The sequence below is a fragment of the Bufo bufo genome, chromosome 9 (assembly GCF_905171765.1).
Source record: "Bufo bufo chromosome 9, aBufBuf1.1, whole genome shotgun sequence".
Taxonomy (NCBI): Eukaryota; Metazoa; Chordata; class Amphibia; order Anura; family Bufonidae; genus Bufo; species Bufo bufo.
In genome coordinates this window covers 171,816,870-171,834,668 of record NC_053397.1, presented here as the reverse complement: position 1 = coordinate 171,834,668, position 17,799 = coordinate 171,816,870, and the positions used below count along the sequence as shown (strand labels likewise).

General features: G+C 48.7%; 1 protein-coding gene across 1 annotated transcript in view; it reads left to right on the top strand.

Annotated features, from left to right (window-relative positions):
• SFMBT1 (Scm like with four mbt domains 1) overlaps positions 1-17,799 on the top strand; it is a 134,952-nt gene that overhangs the window by 98,453 nt on the left and 18,700 nt on the right. The window contains exons 17-18 of the mRNA XM_040407409.1: positions 5,311-5,486; positions 8,435-8,613. Of these exons, the coding sequence (XP_040263343.1) occupies positions 5,311-5,486; positions 8,435-8,613 (355 nt within the window). The remainder of the gene's footprint in view (positions 1-5,310; positions 5,487-8,434; positions 8,614-17,799) is intronic.

Genomic DNA, 17,799 nt, shown 5'->3' with positions numbered 1-17,799 from the left:
GGGCGTAATTCTCTACCCTTGAGTTCAGTTCCTGCTGGGTGCATTACTCCCTGCCATAGGCGAGGTTCTTGTGCTAACTCAGGATACAGTACTTCCTGTATATTTTTATCCTTTTCATAGGAGGAGTAATTACACTTCCACTGAGTTCAGTGCTTACCGTAGGTATTCTCCCCCCCCCCCCTCCATGGAGGGGTGATTACACTTCCGTTGGATACAGTTCTGATTATCTCGCTACCCCCCTTCCTTGACCGGAGGATTGCGCTACTACTGAATACTATTCAACAGTCGTGGCATTACCCCCTTCTACATCTAACGGGAATTCACTAAGCATCTTGCATGCTTTATTTCAACTAAGCCACGACACTAGATGCCTTGCCGTCTTTTAGGTGGGCCGTGGCAACAGTCGTCACTGTTGGTGCCTTGTACTCTTCATCTAGTGACATATGGATACTGCCACTAGATACTGTGGCTACTCCCATATTGTATCCTCCCTTTTCTTCCGATGCTGGTTGGGGGCGCAGATGTGTCGTCCTTGTGCCACCACTCTTCCTTATCTAGGTGAGGGTGTTTTGCTGACAATCTGCAATGGCAACTACAGAGTGTTCTTCTAAGCAGGGGAAGCTTTCGCACTAGGGCCGGAGATCGTAGTTGCGGCAGTGGGACAGCCCCCTCGGGTAAGGGTTCTACCCTGCCACTGCTTCGGCGGTCGCTCCGGTTCAGCCCCCTTTATTCACGGAGTACCTCAGGATGGCTCTACTTAACTGAGACACCATGGTACCATGCTACTTCTGGGTATCCTTAGGCCTCTACCTCGATTTTTCGCTGGCGGAGCATGCTGTAGCTCTTACTGTACAATGGGTATTTGCACCCCCACTACATATTAGGGTTCCTACTGCACAGTTCCTTCGTCAGATGACGGTTTCTACTGACTCTCTGGAATCAGTATCCTCTACGGTGCGGCCTTCTCCTCAGCCAGAGTATGGCGTTAGCATTACTCTTGTGGCTTCCCATGTCCGGGCTCCTCCTCAGGCGGTGTATTGCATTACCAAGAGATTCTGTAGATTGCCAGTCTCTTATGGCAATGGGCTTTAGCCCTGGCCTCTTAATGGTCTATACTACTGTTAATTGACCGTTGCCCTGACTACTGTTGTTCTGGTGTCGTCAACTCGGGCTTTGCATTGACGTACATGCCATAGCTATCCGCACCTTACTTTGGGTGCGCTCTTCGGGGTAGCTGAGTCCCTGCGGCACTTGTCTACCACTACAGTGATACCTTTCTTCAGATATGATTACTGTCTGTGTCTCCTCAAGCCGTTGGTGGTCTTTCCTTTCACTGCTCATTCCGGGGGTGGACTATGGGTCCACCCACGCCGGGCAGGGCGGGTGTCTTCACGCCTTGCCACCACTGGTGGGGGTTTCGTCCCTGGAACGGGACACCCTTTTCTTTCCTGTCCTTCCTCTAGCTGGATATGGCTGGCCATCTTCCCCTTCGATCTACTCGACCGGTAGCACTGGGTTGTACGGCTAGGGAATCCGGAATCTATTTTTTTCCATGAGGAGTATTCTCGTTTCTTGGTCATCTGCCCGTCCAGGCATTCTCTCCGCATGGTCAATATATATCACTTATGGGGCTTTCCATCACCGGTGATGCTCACCTCCTTTTTTTTTTTGCTTCTACCTTTATCCGAGGTATTGGTTCTTTGGCCTGCAGTTGGGCACGCCTGGCTCAGGAATTTATTTATTTTTTCTCTGTAGTTTCTCAAGCAGCTTGTCTCGCTAGAAGTCTCACCACAAGCCCGAAGGCTCTAGTGGCATTAGTCTACCAAGTTACCGCTTTTTCAGGGGGTGTCCTTTTAACCAGAGGAGGACCCTGCGGACCTGGATTTTGGTTCTGCTTCCACAGTTGTGGCCAGCAGCCAGCCTTGTCCTAGACACCTCTGGGATTTCTTCTTCTCTGGGGATTCCCTCTGGGTCTTCTTCTTTCTTCTTTCTTCTTCTTTCTTCTTCTTTCTTCTTCTTTCTTCTAAGGCGGCATTCCGGGTGGCGGGATCTTCCACCTGGCGGCTTTCTGAGTTGATGGCACCTTCTTGTATGTACATTTTTCCAAGTTATCTACATCCAGGGTTAGGGCCAAGTACCAGGTTTCGTCCAGACGACCGATGGGTCGTGTGTCGTTTCAGTGAGGAACATGTTCCCTCTCTGTGAGTCTTCTTCCCCTCTTTTTATTCTGGGAAGGTGGCATTCCTGGGGGGGGGGGGGCTTTTCCACCCAACGAATTTGGGAGTTGGGAGTACCTTTCTTGTAAGTAAGTTTTTCTTATCAGGTACTCTCATAAGGCAGTGCCTCGCCCATTACTTTCCTTTTGCTGATGGCAGTCGCCGCCTTCCGCGTCGACAGGACATTGTTTTCCCTTCTTTTTCCTTCTCCCTCGCACTCGAGAGAAGGAGCTCTCCATCAGAATGTATTAGAGCTCGGAAGTTTGCTTGTCCATGACTAGCTCTTCCGCCGTGCAGATTTTTACCGGGTCATTCCTGGAGGTCCTTGGAAGTGCTCGATGGTCTCCAAGGGGTGTTCCAGGTGGATCCGTTGGTGGCTGCTTAGGCATTCCGCTCCCGGGGCAAGACACCGCCCAGCGGAGTTCGGGACATCTGACCAGCGGTCAGCTCTTCGGGGGATACATGTTTCACCCTGCATCAGCTTCGGGGTTGTGGTCTTCCTGGCGCACGTTCTCCAAGTTTTTTTGCCAGGTGCCTCCTAGGCATCGCCGGTGCGGCTCCGGGCTTCCGGGTCTCGCAGGCAGCAGTGCATTTAGCATTCTCGTGAGTGCTATTCCATGGGCGTGGATCTTTTTCCCTCCCCGTGCACTGCTTTAGGACTTCCCACGGTCCTGTGTCCCCCAATGATACCAGCAAGAAAACGAGATTTTGTGAAACTCAACTGTATAATCGATTTCAGGGTAGACGTAACCATGGAAACAGAGTATAATGTGATGGAAAAATGAATCCAGCCAGCAAAGGAGGCAATATGGACAATCACAATACATTAGTAAGTGCCTTGTATTAACTTTCTCTACATGATAAATACCACTTGCTGAAGTGAGACAACCCCTTTAATGAACAAAGAGAGGGAACCTATTAGGAAAATGAAAAAACAAAAATGTTATAATCACCGCCTTGAACCGTTCCAGCGCTGCCACTTCTATCCTGCAGTTGCAGTGATGACATGATATAACGCACATGACCACTGCAGACAGTCACTGGTCTCAGCAGTATGCATATTTCAGATAAGGCAGAGAGGCACAATAAGCTTAGCCCCTCTGTACTACTCTTAAAGGAAATCTTCTTTGACCATTCTAAACTGCTAACACCACTAAGTAGAGGCTGAGGAGAGCACTAAAAACATAACTTTTGTGGACTTTTACTATCAGGAGTAGTGGAGTATGAATGGGGAGTACACTTATATTCAATATAAAATGGATGAGCAGGAACTCAGAAGAGGACAACACACCAGCTAATCCAACTCCAGGCAGATAATATCAACCGCATGGTAAAGTGTAAGTCCAGACTAAATAAAGGAGCAGAAATGACCACAAGCTACACCTGAAACAAAAGGTGTGGTCATACCAACAACAACACTGCAAGTGAAAACCGAGAGGCTGTTGGATAACCTCACGTGATGCAAGTCTCTCAGATCTTCTAACATCTGTCACGGGAGGGATCGTGACACCTGTAGATGCCTTTCCTAGCTTCATCTAGGCTAATCTACTGGCTTCCTTGAACACTAATCTGTCAGACTTGCTAGCCTTTGACTCTTTATGTCTCATGAGTGACCACTTGAGGGCTTCCAGTCTCCAGGACCTGTCGCTCTCTTCCTCAATCTCTACAAGGCAGTCTCTGTTCAGGCTTCAATCACTGTCTGCCTCAGACTCGGTCTTCTGTCATGCTCCAAAGTGGCTTTCTAGGTCCCAGACTAAGGCCTCATGCACACGACCGTGCTGTTTTTTTGCGGTTCGCAAACCGCGGATCCGCAAAAAACGGAAGCTGCCCATGTGCCTTCCGCAATTTACGGAACGGGCGTCCCATTGTAGACATGCCTATTCTTGTCCGCAAAACTGACAAGAATAGGACATGCTATATTTTTTTTGCGGGGCCTCGGAACGGAGCAACCAAGCATCTCCTTCTGTCTTCATCTGATCTCTGTGCAGCAACAGGACCTTTGATGACGTCATTCCGGTCATCACATGATCCATCACCATGGTAAAAGATCATGTGATGATCGGAGTGACGTCACCAAAGGTCCTTTACCTGTAAAATGCTCACCACAGGTACTGTTCAGCAAAGGAGACAGAAGGAGATGCCGGGCCGCAATCAAGCGGACTAAGGTGAGTTAAATTTTTTATTTTATTTTTTAACCCCTACAGCGATGTTTTACTATGCATTCTGTATTCAGAATGCTATTATTTTCCCTTATTACCATGTTATAAGGGAAAATAATAATGATCGGGTCTCCATCCCGATCGTCTCCTAGCAACCGTGCGTGAAAATCGCACCGCATCCGCTCTTGCTTGCGGATGCTTGCGATTTTCACGCAACCCCATTCATTTCTATGGGCCCTGCGTTACGTGAAAAACGCACAAAGAGAAGCATGCTGCGATTTTCACGCAACGCACAAGTGATGCGTGAAAATCACCGCTCATGTGAACAGCCCCATAGAAATTAATGGGTCGGTATTCAGTGCGGGTGCAATGCATTCACCTCCCGCATCGCATCCGCGCGAAATACTCGCTCTTGTGAAAGGGGCCTTAGACTCTCAGCAGGTCTTTTTGTCTCTCATGCGCTTACTGCATGAACACACACGGGGCACTAAATTGACACCTCAATCCCCTTCTACTGGTGCTATGGCACAGTACTTCTGGTGTTGCAACATCCACTGTCAAATCTGGGCACCAGGACAGTATTCCATTGTAATTGATACCTCCTGCAGGATAATATCCAGGAACATCGTTCTACTTCTACTGCTTGCGCTAAGTGGTGCCTGGGCTCTGTGGGGTACAAGATGTCGAACAGTACAACATCAGCAAAGCTGTGCAAACATATCAATATATCTTTCAAGGGTGTAAGTGTGGGAAACTAGGTCTAAACACAACGCAATTTTTTATTGAAATTGATTGTTGCTTAAAATGATGTATCATAGTATGCTGTGTAGCAGACATTTCTAGGTCGCCCCAAGGGGCTTTTAGTGTTCCACGGTTCTGCAATACTCTTTACCCTGTCTTCATGTTCTGACTATGTGATTGGGTTTACTTTTCAGATATAAAGGAAAAACATACCGTGCCACAGTCGAATTGGTGAGAACATCAGACCAGGTGTCAGAGTTTTGTCGGAAAACCTGTATCAAACTGGAATGCTGCCCAAATCTCTTTGGGCCTCTTATGGTTCTTGACCAGTGCTCTGAAAACTGTTCAGTACTAACAAAGACTAAATATAGTAAGTATAAGTAATAATTAGATTCTTTTAGAGGTATTTTTTTTACTTGCTGCTGCCTAGATTTCAGTAAGATACATACATCTAGAAACATTGTCAACATTGTGGCTGCCTTACTAGGGCACATCTGCCTATATATAAGCTATCTTCTAATTATATTTGTCAGTGCTGGTTTGGTTGCCTATAATCTATACTCATTCAGAATTTTCTGTAATGGAAATAATAGGTTGTGTAGGTTGGAGGTCTATGTGTTGATCCCTTTGCAAATCTTAGATGACACTAAAGCAGCATTCATGAATGCATGTTACAGTTCCATGTAGTTCTGTGGCAGCATGCTTAACATTACATAGGTCTTTCTTTGAATCGTACGATCTATGTCCATCAAGTGAAACAGTTTTACTATAAAAATCATCAAAGCCTGTTATGAAGGCACCAATTATTCCTGCTGTTTTCATGTCTTGAGGTGACTATTCCACAGATTCAGTTCTTATGGTAAAGAAGCCTTGTCACCTCTGGAGACTGAACTTTTTCTTCTCCAGATGGACTCCATGCTCCCTTGTCTTTTTGAGAGGATTTTACATGGAATAGCTTTTCACAATATTTTTATATTATTATATCATTTATATACTGTATTTATGTGGGTTAATCATGTCTCTCCCCCCCCCCCCCCCCTCCTTAGACGCCTCTTCTCAAGACTTAAGTTTAGTTCTTTTAATCTTCCATCAAAACTAAGGCTACTTTCACACCAGCGTTTTTGCTGGATCCGGAAGGGTTCAGCAACAACCATCTGCATGAACGAATTCGGTTTTATTATCTTTACATAGCCATTGACAATGAATGGGGACAAAACTGAAGCGTTTTTTCAGGTATTGAGACCGTATGACGGATCTCAATACCGGAAAATATTAACGTTAGTGTGAAAGTAGCCTTAGGCCCTCCATGCCCCTTATTAGGCTACTTTCACACTATTTTTAATATTTTTCGGTATTGAGATCCGTCATAGGGTCTCAATACCGGAAAAAAAACGCTCTCTTTTTGTCCCCATTAATTGTCATTGGGAACAAAACATAACAGAACGGAATGCTCCAAAATGTTTCCTTTTGGTTGCGTTCTCATACCGGAGAGAGAACTGCAGCATGCTGTGGTTTGCTTTCCTTCATGGGATGCGGAGCAAGATGGTTATCCATCATGACCCACAATGCAAGTGAATGGGGACAGATCACTTTCTCTGACACAATAGAAAACAGAGCCGTCCCCCATTGACTTTCAATGGAGTTCATGACTGAGCCGTCTTGGCTATGTTACAGATAATACAACCGGGTCCATTCATAACGGATGCCGATGGTTGTATTCTCAGTAACGGAAGCGTTTTTGCTTAACCCTGCCAGATCCAGCAAAAACACTAGTGTGAAAGTAGCTTTAGTTTAGTCGTTCTTTATCCTTCTTTATTGTGAAATGGTGCCTGTAACTGAATTGCTTATTCCAGGTGAGACCACACAAAGCTTTGTAAAGTGGTTAATATTACATCCCTGTCCTGTGAGTCCATGCTTTATATAATACATGACCATATCCTGCTAGCCTGCATGCTGCTGCTTGAGCTATGATCTACAAGTACACCAAGATCCTTTTCTACAAGTGACTCTCCCAGTGTTACTTGCCCTAGGACATAAGACGCATGTAGGTTATTAGTACCCAGATACATACCTTTTGCGTTTATTCACATTGACCCTCATTTGAAGTGGATGCCCAAAGACTCTGTGTGTTAGCTTATCATTTTTGGACATTTTCCATAGACTGTACAGTACTGCAGTCTGTGTCATTAACAAAAATAGAAAGAGTGCTATTAAAGCGGTTATCCAGTAATGTCTATTGATGACCTATACTCAGGATAGGTCATCAGTATCAAATCAGTGCCGTGGCCTCTTCCTAGGCCATGTGACGTCGCCGTACATCGATCACATGGCCTCGTTGCTGCTCAGCCCCATTAAAGTGGGACGGAGCTGCAATACCAAGCACAAACACTGTACTATGTACAATTCTGTGCTTGGAAAGCTGCTGGGAGCCGGCTACGTTAGTCAGAGGTCTAGGGCGCGCGACGGCCCCCTGTACCAGCTGATCGGCGGGGGTGCCGGAACTCGGACCCCACCGGTCCTCAGGATAGGTCATCATTATCTATCACTGGATAACCCATTTAATCTCATTCTCTATTTCATTAATACACTAAATAACACAAAGCTTCCAAGCTGAAAACTAAAAGCACTAACAAGCGCTGTACATTCTAGTGATTGGTGGGAAGCCCAGTGCATGGACCTCCAATAATGCAATCTTCTGACATGTCTCTGTGTGGAGATCACCTTAAAACGGTTCAGACTATCTACATAGTAAACTTCTGACAAGTTCATATGATATAAAGCAGTGATAATGGTAATGTGTAAAGAAAGCCCCACTTATCTATGCATTCTCCTATTGATTCAGCAGATTAGGCTCATTTAAACTCAATTAAAGGAGTTGTCAGTTTAAAAACAAAACCGTGGCATACAGGACTGTATTAAGAGTAAAGGGTGTATTAGACACCCCTATCCTTCCCTCCCATCATTCGTCAGATAGCTGTGGTGTCCTCCGCTAGTTATTACTAGGGATGAGCAAATCGACTCCGCATAAAACTTTGTTTCAATACTATATGGAGCAGGAGCTCCGTACAGTATTAGGATGTATTGTCTCCGATGAGCCGAAGTAATTACTAAAATATCCCGAGTTCAGGAAATGTTTTTTTCAGTATAAATCAATTTCTGAAGTTATGATGCTAAGTCTCGCGAGACTGTATAGCACTGCCACATTTAAGAAAAGCATGGCTTTTATACTAGGCTGCGACCAGTGACATTTGCTGGGTTAGGACAGAAGAGTCTGCTGGTCAGATCCATATTGAATTCCTCTGTATTTCTCTTGAATAGCTCATTATTATGGAAAGCGTCGTGGGAGGAACTTAAGCAATCCTACAGGCATTTTGCGCAGCATAGAGGCTGCCCTGAAGAAGCCTGCTAAGAGGAGGAAGAGAAGGAAACACTTCTTTGTCCACAAGAAGAAGCGCTCATCCAACTCTGTAGAGAACACACCTGTCGGAAGTCCTCAGGTATGTATTCGCAAAAAAAATAGATCTAATATTACTCTTGTGTTTATACCAATGTTAGTATAAGAAATCATGAAATACTGGATAAAATACGTGGGTTTTACTACTGTTTGCTCAACTTCACCAGTCATATGTTCCTCCAAACCAGGCCTTCATTTACTGTGTGTCTAACCTGCCATTCGGGCATACTGTATGTGTAAATGTATATAAAGTCTGTGAGTTGTAGAAGATCTTATATGGCAGTATTAACCAGAGAAGTTTTGGTCATGTCCTTTAAATGCACCATACTCGGGCGGTGTTCAGATTTGTGTGTTGGAGGCTCAGGTTAAAACCCCTGTCAAGAGTTGTGTAACCTTTTATGGTAAGAATGGCAGAGCATGTAGCACTATTGTTGCCATCAAAATAATATGCAGCGTGCCCAGGAGGAGTGGGGTTGAGGATGGGAGTTGTAGTGGCTCTGACTGCAACAGCCCTTGGGCAGTGCAGTGATAGGAGGGCGCACCTTTTCTTCCTTCGTGGGACACCATGATGTCGGGTTCCTGTCTGATGGGTAGTTGGGGTGACTTTGGTGTTTTGAGTGCTGGACATGTACAAGGAAAGAGGTGGGGCTGTGGCCAGCAAATGGTGCTGGAGTCAGTAACCAGGCTGATTGTAGAAAATAGTCTCTCTTTATGGAGTCTCTTTTTACTAAAGTGCAGAATGGTAGTTGTAGTCCATCCAACGGTATCAAACAGTTACAAACAATTCACATTGCAAATCTTCACAGATCGCGATGTGCAGATATAATTAAGGTTGAGCCTCTCTCTCCAGAATCTAAGGCTGGCAATACAGTTTAAGATGGGGTGGGCCAAAGTGTGGAAGGGTGTTTTAGCAATGTCCCTCTCACTGCAGTAAAGTCTCTATCGGCAAATACCTTACTGACTGACTCCAGTGCTCAGCCATGCACATTCTGCACCTTCTAGGTTCTTCCATTCTCTCTTTCTCTCTCTCTCTCTCTGGAGTACTGTGAAGAAGAGATGGTTTTATCTCTGTGGATCTCTGAGATAGTGGTTCTCTCGGATGTAGGCCTAGTACTCTCAGGGGAGAACACATGAAGCTCCTCTCACTTCCTCAGCTAACTGTAGACCAGTGATGGTGAACCTATGGTACGGGTGCCAGAGGGGGCACTCAGAGCCCTCTCTGTGGGCACCCACGCCCTGGAAAAATTCTAAGGTAAATCAATATGTCTTAGACTTTTCCTGCCATTCATCAGTGCAGGGCGTGCTATGAATGGCATTGAATGTAGGCAGGCTATTATAGCAAAATTATAAAGTACATGGAAGATATACTACATCACCCCCATCCTCCTTGTGTCTGCCTCGCCTATCCTTTTCAATATGCTGCCGTGCCTATGTGCGTGTGCTGGACGCATCGTGCGCTCCACTATTCACAGTGGAGCGCACTATGCGTTCCACCATGCGTTCCACAGTGGCGCCTCACTTCCGGTTATGTGATTACTCACATCCGGTTTGCAAATACTGTCCCGATTTCTCACTAGCTTGCCTTGCATTGCCTATGTGGCTGTAAATGCCTCTACTCAACAATGTTTAGCTTCAGTTTAAACATATGTGCCCTCAGTGTCCTCTCTTGCTATGTGGCTGGGCTTTGGCTGGTGGAACGCATATGCGTTCCACCATGCGTTCCACCAGCCGATCATGTGACTCACACTTCCGGTTTCCTGCTTTGACTGGAGTCTGATATGCTCATGCACCGACCACAGTTCCTGCTGCACAGGTGAATATAATTATAGCTTATTTAACACCCTATATTAACTGACGCCCCAACACACAGTCCTTCACCCCTGAGGAAGCCGGATTGCTTCGGCGACACGCGTTGGGCGCTTGCTATGTTTCCAGGTCCACTGCACCAGCTGGCTATGTAGGTTTGGCTCTTGATATTTTGACCCCATGTCGGTCTGTTTGTATCTTTTAGTCTAGTGGCCTCACCTCACCTTATATTTGCTTTATGTGATTTATTGTTTTGCTTTATACGCTGGTTGATAACGCATACATTTATATGTTATAATACAGTGGACCTGTGTCACGGAACCATGAACCAGACGTACAACAAGAGATAAGTGAAAATAAGAAGGCTTTATTGAAAATAAAGCTGTAAAGCAAAAGTCCAAACGGATGGTGAAACCGAGCAGAGTCTTTGCGAAGCCAGAGGTCAGGAACCAGAAGGGTAGTCAGACGAAGCCAGGATCAGGAACCAGCAGGGTAGTCAGACGAAGCCAGGATCAGGAACCAGCAGGGTAGTCAGACGAAGCCAGGATCAGGAACCAGAAGCAGCAGCAGTCTTAGAAGCATGTGAACACAAGAGGACCAAGCAAGGAACTGAAGCCACAGACCTCCTATATATATGAGCTAGGCATCCAGCTCCTCCCAGGGCAAGGAGGAGCCGCAGGGTGGAAGGCTACAAGAAACCCAGAAACCTAAGATGGCCGCCAGCACATGTCAAACGAAGGAGAGCAGCAAGCAGGTAAGACCATGACAGTACCTCCCCCTCAAGGGCCCCTCCTCCGCGGAGCACAAAACGGTTTCTGAGGGAAGCGTGCGTGGAAGGCTCGGAGCAAGGCAGGAGCATGGACATCTGCGGAGGGAACCCAGGAACGCTCCTCTGGACCATAACCACGCCAATGGACCAAAAACTGCAACCGACCGCGGACCAGGCGTGAGTCCAGGATATTGCTCACCTCATATTCCTCACGATTGCCCACTTGGACCGGACGAGGCCGAGGAACCGAGGAAGTGAAACGATTACACACCAGTGGCTTCAACAGGGAGACATGAAACACGTTGGAGATCCGCATGCCAGGAGGAAGCGCAAGGGCATAGGCTACCGGGTTTACCCTGCGAAGCACTCGGAAGGGACCAACAAAGCGAGGCGCCAGCTTGGGAGTGGGCACTCGAAGGTTGAGGTTGCGGGTGGACAACCATACACGGTCTCCGACCTGGTAGGAAGGAGCAGGCGCTCGTCTGCGATCAGCCTGGAGTCTCTGGCGCTGCGCAGAGACCTCAAGGGACTTCTGGATCTGTACCCAAGAAGCACGTAGGACGGAAAGGTGATCCTCCACAGCCGGAATATCCTGGGGAGAGAATACCTCCGGTAACACGGCAGGTTGGAACCCATAATTGGCCATGAAGGGAGACGTCCCAGAGGAAGAGTTCACTGCCGTGTTCCTGGCAAACTCAGCCCAAGGCAGGAGGTCAACCCAATTGTCTTGGTGATCGGAGACATAGCAACGAAGGAATTGCTCCAAGGCCTGATTGGATCGTTCTGCGGCCCCATTGGACTGAGGGTGGTAGGCCGAGGAGAAGGAGAGATGAATCCCCAACTGGGAGCAAAAGGCGCGCCAGAACCTGGACACAAACTGACTCCCCCGATCCGACACAATCTCCTTAGGCAAACCGTGCAACCGGAAGACCTCCCTGGCAAAAATCGTGGCCAACTCTTGTGCAGAGGGTAACTTCTTGAGAGGAACACAGTGGCACATTTTGGAAAACCGATCCACAATCATGAGAATGACCGTATGGCCTCGGGATGCAGGGAGGTCCACAATGAAATCCATCCCCAGGTGTGACCATGGGCGCTCCCCGGTGGCTATGGGTTGCAGAAGGCCCAACGGAAGGTGCCGAGGGGACTTACTCTGGGCACAAACGGAGCATGCCGCTACATATGCGGCGATGTCGGAAAGTAGGGAAGGCCACCAGAACAGACGTGAAACAGCCCAGGACAGCTGATTCTTTCCAGGATGCCCCGCGGTCTTGGAGTTATGGTAGGTTCGCAACAACCGAGTGCGCAACTCCTCAGGCACAAAACATCTGCCGTTGGGTCTCCCAGAGGGAGCACCAGATTGAGCCGCCAAAATCTGCTCACCCAGGGGAGAGGTCAGGCTGGTGCGAATGGCGGCCAGGATCTGATTCGGAGGTATGACCGAAGTCGGAATCGACTCCTCCCTGGACAGCTCGGAGTACTGCCGTGATAAGGCATCCGCCCTGATGTTCTTGGAACCGGGTAGGTAGGAGACCACGTAATTAAAACGTGACAAGAACAGAGCCCATCTGGCCTGACGTGGTGTCAATCTCTTGGCCTCAGAAAGGTAGGTCAGATTCTTGTGGTCCGTCAGGATGAGAACCGGAACCACCGAACCCTCGAGCAAGTGCCTCCATTCTTTAAGGGCCTGCACGATGGCCAATAACTCCCTGTCACCAATCTGATAGTTGCACTCCGCGGAAGACAGTTTCCGGGAGTAAAACCCACAAGGAAGCAGAGGACCCTCTGGTGTTCTACGCTGAGACAGAAGGGCGCCTACTCCCGTCTCAGACGCGTCCACCTCGAGGACAAAGGGCAACCCAGGGTTGGGATGCGACAGAATCGGAGCCGACACAAAGGCGGACTTTAGGGCCTCAAAAGCTCGGATGGCCTCGAGCGGCCAGACCTGGGAATTACTGCCCTTCCTGGTCAGATCCGTGAGAGGCTTGGCCAGCATGGAAAAGTCCCTGATGAACCTCCGATAATAATTGGCGAAGCCCAAAAAGCGCTGCAGGGAACGAAGACCATTGGGCTGGGGCCACTGTAAGACAGCCGAAACCTTCTCAGGATCCATGGAGAACCCCTCAGCGGAAATGATGTAACCTAAGAAGGTTACCTGGGATCGGTGAAATTCGCATTTCTCAAGCTTACCGAACAGCTTGTTCTCTCGTAACCGTTGCAACACTCGTCTGACATCCAGAATGTGGGCCTCCATGGATTCAGAATATACCAAGATGTCATCCAAATAGACTACCACACACTGCTGCAACAGGTCACGGAAAACATCGTTGATGAATTCCTGAAAGACTGCGGGCGCATTGCACAACCCAAAGGGCATAACCAAGGATTCGTAATGACCGGTCCTGGTGTTAAACGCGGTCTTCCACTCATCGCCCGCCTTGATCCTTACCAGGTTATATGCCGCCCTCAGGTCGAGTTTGGTAAAGACCGTGGCCCCTTTAAGGCGATCGAACAGCTCGGAAATCAAGGGTATCGGGTAAGCGTTCTTGATCGTGATGCGATTGAGACCCCTGTAATCGATGCAAGGCCTCAACTCACCGCCCTTCTTTTTCACAAAGAAAAATCCAGCCCCTGCCGGGGACGAAGATTTGCGAATGTGTCCGCGTGAAAGCGCCTCCCTCACGTACTCCTCCATGGCCTCATTCTCCGCTACCGACAGTGGATAGACTTTGCCACGAGGAGGAACGGCACCAGATTGTAACTCTATGGCACAATCGTATGGGCGGTGCGGAGGTAGGGCAACCGCGCGCACCTTATCGAATACATCCCGGTACTCCTCGTATTCAGGAGGCAACAGAGAGTCCGAGGAAGTACACAGCAACTTGACAGACCCATGGATGCAACTAGCCCCACACTGCGGTGACCACGAGAGGATCTCGACCGATCTCCAATCGAAAGTCGGATTATGCTTCTGGAGCCAGGGGTACCCCAAGACCACCGAGTAGTGTGGAGACGAAATAACCTGGAGGCAGACCGACTCTCTGTGAACGGCACCAATGGCTATCCCCACTGGAAGGGTCTCATGAGTCACGTGTGGCGGCAGAAGGGGTCTGCCGTCTATCGCCTCAAGAGCCAGTGGGGAACCTCGAGCCTGCAGAGGAATGGAATTGGCGGCAGCGAACACACTATCAATGAACAAACCACCAGCACCAGAGTCCACCAACGCCTGGGTCGTCACCGAGCCCCCGACCCAGGAGAGGACAACAGTGATCAGTGGTTTGTCAACACGGGAAACCGGGGACGAGGAGACTCCACCCAAGATCTGCCCCCGACAGGATCTCAGGGTACGAGCGTTTCCCGGACGGTTCGGACATGCCAACCGAAAATGCCCACCGAGACCACAGTACATGCATCGGCCCTCGCGTCTCCGGAGTGCCCTCTCCCCCTCGGACAGGTGAGCAAACCCCAGCTGCATGGGTTCACCCCCAGACAAGTCATCCCCAGGAGGCGTGGGAGGAGAGGGAGGCACGGGTGGGACAGCAAACGTAGGCACCAATCTGTTAAAAGACCTCCGCAGGTTCTCCTTAAAGGAAGGTCTCTCCCTGAGTCTGGTGTCAATCAAAATCAGGAAAGAAATAAGAGACTCGAGCTCAACTGGTAGGTCCTTAGCTGCAACCTCATCCTTCAAGGCATCCGAGAGACCATGAGAGAAAGCAGCGACCAGAGCCTCATTATTCCAGCCCACCTCTGCTGCCAGGGTACGAAACTCAATGGCGTATTCAGCTACGGATCGTGAACCCTGTCTGATGGACATAAGGAGCTTCGCAGCAGAGGCAGCACGAGCCGGCACATCGAATACCTTCCGAAGAGAAGCAACAAAACCGGAAAACTCGGCAACCACCGGATTGTTGTTCTCCCATAAAGGGCTGGCCCAGGCCAAGGCCTTGTCCGAGAGCAGCGAGATCAAGAAGCCCACCTTTGATCTCTCAGTAGGAAAGGCATGTGGCAGCAACTCGAAATAAATGCCCACCTGGTTAAGGAAACCTCGGCACTGAGTTGGCTCTCCCCCAAAGCGCTGTGGAAGAGGGGCAGAACCGGTCATACCCCGAAACACCGCAGGCGCAACAACAGGTGTCGGGGTAGACTCTGGCGCAACAACCGGAGCGGCAGTAGGAGCGAGCCCAGGAGCGACAACCGACCCATCGGCAACGGGAGCGAAATGAGCCGTGCGTTCAAGCAGGGTTTGCAACGCCACAGCGAACCGACCCAACAGGTGATCCTGCTGATCAAGTCTGGCAACCAGCGTGGGTAGCGAGGATGGCCCTGTACCGTCAGAATTCATGGCTTGGTCCTAATGTCACGGAACCATGAACCAGACGTACAACAAGAGATAAGTGAAAATAAGAAGGCTTTATTGAAAATAAAGCTGTAAAGCAAAAGTCCAAACGGATGGTGAAACCGAGCAGAGTCTTTGCGAAGCCAGAGGTCAGGAACCAGAAGGGTAGTCAGACGAAGCCAGGATCAGGAACCAGCAGGGTAGTCAGACGAAGCCAGGATCAGGAACCAGCAGGGTAGTCAGACGAAGCCAGGATCAGGAACCAGAAGCAGCAGCAGTCTTAGAAGCATGTGAACACAAGAGGACCAAGCAAGGAACTGAAGCCACAGACCTCCTATATATATGAGCTAGGCATCCAGCTCCTCCCAGGGGAAGGAGGAGCCGCAGGGTGGAAGGCTACAAGAAACCCAGAAACCTAAGATGGCCGCCAGCACATGTCAAACGAAGGAGAGCAGCAAGCAGGTAAGACCATGACAACCTGTGTGTGTCGGTTACATATATTTTATTGCAGACCGCACTTTGTTCTACATTGTATACAATTTTTTTATGCGTGTGTTGTTGTGTCCAATAAACTTTATATATATTTTTATATCCTTTTATGGTCGGATGTGCATTCATGGGGTGGCTCTTTTGACTCTTTCTTGGGTCAGATTATTTGTCAGATATACTACACTAGACTGTAGTACTCAGGTTAAATTGCCGTGTTGGCAATTTGCAATAAATAAGTGGGTTTTGGGTTGCAGTTTGGGCACTCTGCCTCTAAACAGTTCGCCACCACTGCTCTAGACTGACTGAGCTAGGGGCGGACTGGAGTCTCTTAGCTTCCTACAGGAGCAGAGTCAGGATTGTTAACCCTGACTGATCCATACAAAGTTATATGGCTTTTATACACTGCATCAAATAACATTGAATAACAATTTGCAAGTACCTTAAAGGGGTTCTCCGGCCTCTACTTGAAAATTGTCCATCTTCATAACCTGTGGAGGGAAGGTTATTACACCAATACTTACCCTCCACAGCACAGCTCTTCCTATGATACTGTTCACGGTCACGTGACCGCTCCTGAAGCGTTTTGAAGTCTTCCGGTCCAGCGCAGTCCTCTTCTTTTCCTGCCTGAGGCAGGAGACGGAACGTCATCACTGACGTCGTTGCCTCCTGCCAGCCTTCTTCAGTCCCGTCGCTTGCACACTACTGCGCATGTGCCGGGACCGCTGGCCATCTGAGTGTACAGGCTTCTATGTGAAGCCTGTACTGACTCATGTACAGCGCGATATAAGCACTGTACATGAGTGACAGCATAGCGATCAGCCACAGAGGCTGATCGCTATGCTGTGGAGGTCATTGGGGGAGCTGTGCATGGCACATGGGGGGCACTTTGGATGGCACATGGGTGCACATGGGGGCACTGTGGCTGGCACATGGGGGCACTGTGGCTGGCACATGGGGCACTGTGGATAGCACATGGGGGCACTGTAGAGAACATCTAGAGTGACCCCTATAACAGTGATATCCACAGTGCTGGATGTCACTGTTATGGGGGTGCTCTAGATGTCACTGTTATGGGGCACTGTGGATATAACTTTTATGGGGCACTGTGGCTGTCACTGTTATGGGGGCGCTGTGGATGTCACTGTTATGGGGGCGCTGTGGATGTCACTGTTATGGGGGTGCTGTGGATGTCACTGTTATGGGGGTGCTGTGGATGTCACTGTTATGGGGGCGCTCTGGATGTCACTGTTATGGCGGCGCTCTGGATGTCACTGTTATGGTGGCTCAGTATGAGTGATAGGGATCATCTAGAGAACATCTAGAGTGACCCCATAACAGTGATATCCACAGTGCTCTCATAACATGTCTCAGTCCATGTATTAGCCACAATTTCCAGGCCAACCTCGGCTCCCTGACCAGATAAGAGACTGGCTGTATCATACATTACTGTCATATCAGTTCGGTCAGGAGAGTGCGGTCAGCCTGGGAGATGCGGCAACATGGGGACCGTGTTTCCCAGGCTGATCAGGGTCTTCTCTCACGTGTATCGCACATGATGGCCTAAGGTAAACCCTTCAGCAGTCAGGACCAAAAAAGATAGGATTAGGATTAGGCCTCATGCACAGGACCGTATCCGTTCTGCTTTCTCCAAGTAGCAGATCTGCTAAATAAGGATACTGCCTGTGTGAGATGTGCATTTTTTTCCAGAGCCATTGAGTTCTATAGGTTTTAGATCTGCATTATGAGGACCAGAATAAGACCTGTTCTATCTTTTGCTGTACTAATATACGGATGTGGAAAGCAAAGTGTCAGTTCTGCAAAAAAAAAAC